The following is a 5332-nucleotide window of genomic DNA, read 5'->3' as shown; positions in this document are numbered from 1 at the left end:
ACTGACCCCTGTCGCAATCAGTAACCCTGTCCAGTGGAGAACCCGAGCAATAATCCTTCACGCAACCAGGATCGCCACAACTAAGGATCTGCAACCCAGTACACCCATCGGTGGTCAATAGCGATCAACAATTGGACAAGAACAGAGTGAGGGAGGGTAAGGAGGCAACCATACCTTCTCATGGCCAGACACTTCTCGTCAGGCCAAGGAATGGCTGGGACCGAGTGTTCCGACGGTCGAAGGCACAACTCGCAAACACGACGAAGGAAGATCCAAGCTAGGGGTCGAGTTCACCTTCTTGGCCGAGAGCCAATCCGTGCAAAGGTGATCTAGGGCTAGAGCACAGCCAAAGGGCTTGACTTCCGGATAGCTCCTGGTGTCCGCAACTAGGAGAGGGGAGGAAGATAAGTGGTGTCGATGAGGAACCGTGAATGGCGACCGGCGATGGCGACGAGGGAGGCGACGATGGCGGCAAAGAAGCTAGGGCATGGACTCAGCCGGTTGTAGGAAGGAACCAGCAGTGGAGATCGACGACGGCTGGCAGCAGAAGAGCGTTGACGTCTTAGGGTTACGGCAGCCATCACATCGATGGCTCCGGCGCCGGCGACGTGCATGAGAGAAAGGGAAAAACCAACGTGATCGGGAGAGGAGGAGGAGGCGTGCATCGGTTAAGTGGAGGAAGAGGAAAGCTAGGTTTATATCTAGGTTAATTAATCTAACCTTAGGTTAGCTTTAATTAAGTCTATGTTTACTCTTTAATCAACTTCCACTTAAATGGTATTCCAAATAGGCTTCTCTACGTCAGATAGTTTTATCCTCTTAAATGGCTCATACGAACTCCGTTTAAATTCTAGAAAATTTCTAAAAATTTCTGAAAAATCAAATAAGATTATTTTTCATATAACCTTATTATTTTATTTATTATTTGGATGCCGTATTTTACATGCTTTATTCTAGATCACCATAACCAAGCTAGATAGATAGCACAAGAGAACATAAACACTTAATTATGAACTAGCCACCGATCAACCACCGATCGGCCGGGCGGCCGGCCACAAGTTATTGGCTCAACTATTCGTTCCACGGCACTGGTCTCTCATACCATATGCCCTTTTCCTTATCGTAAACCATCCCTTTGTTTTTCTCTACCCACCACCCCTCAAGCACTCTCTGCTCAGCCTTCAAATGCCCCGCTGACCTGTTCACCAGCGGCAGTCTCGCCTTCACAAGCTCGGAGTCGTTGTCGAATTCTGTGCTCCATCCGATCACGGTGTGTAGAATCACTTGAAGCGAGTGCCACTGAGCTATTTTTGCAAGCAAATCTCCTCCGTAGTCTTGCTTACTCTTCAAGAACGCTGATTCCTCAGAATTAATGTGCAAAATTTTACCGGTGTCGATGTAGCCATCACACGGCGGCCAATAGGCGACAATGTCCTTAATATTGTTGGTTCTTAAAACATTTATCTTCACCAGTTTTTCCAAGGCGTCATTGAACGCCGGATTCCCAACTCTAGGGCAATCAAATGCCACAACGCATACCTGAATATGATCATTGCCGTTGATCTTGGACAGTCTGCTGTTCGCTATATCAAAAGCACTGACTATGGCGAGGGAGCCGCCGAGGCTGTGGCCGACGCAGATGATGGACGGATTCTGATCTTTGTACATGATCCTGTCAGGAAGCTGAGAAGACGGAATTGTCGGAACGACGTGTCTAGAATGTTGACCACATCTCTATGACCTGACTGGTGATCTGTCTTTTGTGTTGACCAAGTCATCGGAAGACCTCCGGTCGACGCTACCTGCAGTCAGCGACTGGGTTGCCCCGGTCTCTGGTACCTCGATGCTCGAGGCGAGTCCCACGAACATATATTAGCAGCCGAATAACAACAGAACAATAAAATAAATACAAGATGAATACGGTGATGTACCCTGACCTAGGGGAGCGCCCTCGGATGAGTTAGTGAGCTGATTGCGATGCCAATCGAGTTATCATGGCCTTAATGAGTAGATGGGTGTAATCCAGCTGAGGAGCCAGATCTATGGGCGACAACATGGAATCTGGTGCAGCATGGATCCAGAATATGACACGTAGGTCGAGATATGACAGCAGCTCGTAGGCCAGCACACGGCACCCAGGCCGAATAATACCAGTAACTTATAATCATAATAGTAGTACGAAGAGCGAAATACAATGGCTCGATGGCCAGAATCACATCGGCTCGTAGGCCGAATGTTCTCTCGACTTGAAGGCCGGAGCAAACAAACAATACGCAGGCGGCGATTGCCCGAAAGGTGACAGCATCCACTGGAGACAGCGGCTGTAGCCGCGGGAGGAGGTGGCAGCGACTGCTGGCGGCAGCACCCGCCGGAGGCGGCGCTCGCCAGGGGCAGCGCACGCTGCCGGCAATGCTCGCTGGAGGTAGCGACGATCCTCCTCAACAGCGTCAGCGCCGGTGAGGGGAGGAGCACCGGCGGTGTCGGCCGGGAGCGACTTGGAGGGGCAAGCACTGCTGGTGGATCGGGCAATCTATGGCAGAGGTGGCGAGGTGACCCCAGTCGATGTCGTTGCGAGGGCGACTGCAGAAAATCCTCCCCTCCTCCTCTTGGTGGCGGCGCTAGAGTGAAGAGGCTTGATGAAAGGAGGTAGAGGAGAGGAGCGATCGGCAGCCGGCGTCAGCGCCGATGAGAAAGGGAGGAAGAAGGTCCTCCTGGCGGCGGACCAAAAACACGAACTGAGCTTCCTCGCATCTCGTGCGAACAGTGCACTTTATAAGCACTAAAACCCTTAATGTGTCAAAGGATCCAAATGCCCCCTCCTTCTCCCTAATTCTGCCTATGTCCTAACTTACATCCACATCATAAGTCTTCCCCTCAAGTCTAGTCGAAGGAGGCGCAAGTCTGACTGACTAGACAGTCTATCGCAAAGACTGATTCACTCTAGATAATCAAATCGCTAAACTTATCGTATAATGTCACGCGAGCAGTCACTATAGTAATGGTGTCACATGAGATAGTAACATTGCCGAGTGGACTACGAAAAATAGTACCAAGTCAATAACCGGACAGATGTCGAGCGGGCGGTAAAACCTCAAGCGAGCGACGAGTAAAATGATAGTCGACCGAGCGACACGCGGGATGACGAGCATACCAAGCGGATGGGCAATACCGAGCGCGCGATCGTGAAGATGCCGACTGGGCGATTAGAAGGATGTCGATCAGGTGGATAGATGCCAGGTGGACAATGTCGAGCGTGCGACTGCGAAGATACCGACTGGGCGATCAGAAAATGACAATCAAGCCCCAAAAAATGTCGGTCGGATGACTGTAAAATGTGCTTGGGCAATCTCGAAATGTTGACATGGTGATCGTAAAGTGCTGACCTAAAGACCACCAGGATGTCGAGTGAAGCAAGCACGTGGCTAAGTGGACGATCGGGCAAAGGATTAGGCGGCTATCAACATGTCGACCGAGCGACGAAAAATACTGCCGAGCGACTATCAGGCAAGCTCTCGGCCGAACGCCAAGTGAGCACATAGGCAAATACAGAGCGAGCGATGAAGTAGCACCGAGCAGGAGTGGAGCCCGAAAACTGAGCAAAAATATAGCTCGCAAAATCACATGCATACGGAAACGGAAGTCGTGAGCTAAGCGGGCACATCGCCTATGAACTGAACGAAGGTGTAGCCCAGAAATCGAAGATGCACGGAAGAAAAAGTCGTTAGTCGAGCGAGCACATCGCCCGTGAGATATTCTGGCCCGAAACCAATGGAGATACTCTTGTTCGTGACCATTGGGGATAGCTCGACCCCGAACAGAGAGACAAGCTGCTCTGATATGCTCCATGAACAATGAAGCCCTCTCGAACCCGAACGGGGGAGATATGAGATCCGAGAAACTGGTCCGAGACCAGTGAAGATCATTCGATCCGGAACGAGGGAGATAAGGAAATATGATATACTGGTCCGAGACCAATGAAGATCACTCGACCCCGAACAGGGGAGATAGAATATCTGATATGCTGGTCGGCGACCAGTGAAGATCGCTCGACCTCAAATGGGGGAGATAGGAGATCCGATGGTGACGATCGCTCAACCCCGAACGGGGGAAATAGAAGATTCGATGTGACTATCGCTCGACCCCGAATGAGGGAGATAGGAGATCCGATGGTGACGATCGCTCGACCCCGAATGGAGGAGATAGAAGATCCGATGTGACTATCGCTCAACCCTGAACAGGGGAGATAGGAGATCCGTGGGTGATTATCGCTCGACCCCAAATGGGGGAGATAGAAGATCCGATGTGACTATCGCTCAACCCCGAACGGGGGAGATAGGAGATCCATTAGTGACGATCGCTCGACCCCAAATGGGGGAGATAGAAGATCCGATGTGACTATCGCTCAACCCCGAACAGGGAGATAGGAGATCCGATGGTGACGATCGTTCGACCCCGAACGGGGGAGATAGAAGATCCGATGTGACTATCGCTCGACCCCGAACGGGGGAGATAGGAGATCCGCTAATGACGATTGCTCGACCCCGAATGGGGGAGATAGAAGATCTGATGTGACTATCAACCCCGAACGGGGGAGATAGGAGATCCGCTGGTGATGATCGCTCGACCCCGAACGTGGGAGATAGACGATCTAATAAACTGGTCTTGACCCCCAACGGGGGAGATGGATGATCTGATAAGCTGGTCGGTGAAGACACAAGTTTAAAGTCGCCGCTCGACGGTTTGGTGAAGACAAAAACACGGGTTTAAGGTCGTCGGAAAAAGAGCTCTCAGTTGAGGGAGTTAGAGAGAGAAGCTCTGGCCTCTCTCTAGAACTCCGGCGAACTCCACTGGTGAGGAACGAGTGTGAGGGACTGTTGCTGGGAACAGAGTGCAGACAGAGAAGGGGGCGTCAGAGCCCTAGGAGTAGGGGGCGTCAGAGCCCAACGAAAAGGCATACAGAGTTGGGTGGTGGTGGTAACCTCCCTCTGGCCCAGGGCCGGCGGGAGGTCTCCGACGGTTCCTGAGGGACCCTTTCAACCCCCAGACTCACCTGTTCAACATTTGTTTAGAGAGCGTGACTCTCCCGTCGCGGTTTGCGGCGGCGACATCTGCTGGCAGCTGAGGGACTGGAGGTCGGTGGTCCGTCGAACGGAGGAACAGACGGGTGACACGGGGTCCAGGGCAGCTATCGACATAGCACAGCACACAGATACAAGCACAGGCCACAGAAACAAATGCAGGCACAGATACTAGCAGGCACGGTGTACCAGAGGAGCGTGGGAGGCGATCAGGCACTGGCGAAGTTGAAGGCGAACGGAATCCAAGGTACTGT

General features: G+C 52.0%; 1 protein-coding gene across 1 annotated transcript; it reads right to left on the bottom strand.

The window, feature by feature from the left end:
- Positions 1–1071: 1071 nt before the first annotated feature.
- On the bottom strand, positions 1072–1668 carry LOC122041778 (phospholipase A1-II 5-like). The gene has a single exon (XM_042601579.1). It carries the CDS (start codon positions 1666–1668, stop codon positions 1072–1074), a length of 597 nt encoding a protein of 198 aa, XP_042457513.1.
- Between the last annotated feature and the right edge of the window lie 3664 nt (positions 1669–5332).

This window comes from Zingiber officinale, chromosome 1B (genome assembly GCF_018446385.1).
Source record: "Zingiber officinale cultivar Zhangliang chromosome 1B, Zo_v1.1, whole genome shotgun sequence".
Taxonomy (NCBI): Eukaryota; Viridiplantae; Streptophyta; class Magnoliopsida; order Zingiberales; family Zingiberaceae; genus Zingiber; species Zingiber officinale.
Note: the sequence above shows the minus strand (reverse complement) of the source record. Positions and strands in the feature narration are given on the sequence as shown.

Excerpts from the sequence above, each read along its gene's own strand:
- LOC122041778 (XM_042601579.1), bottom strand. The coding sequence starts at position 1,668 with ATGTACAAAGATCAGAATCCGTCCATCATCTGCGTCGGCCACAGCCTC.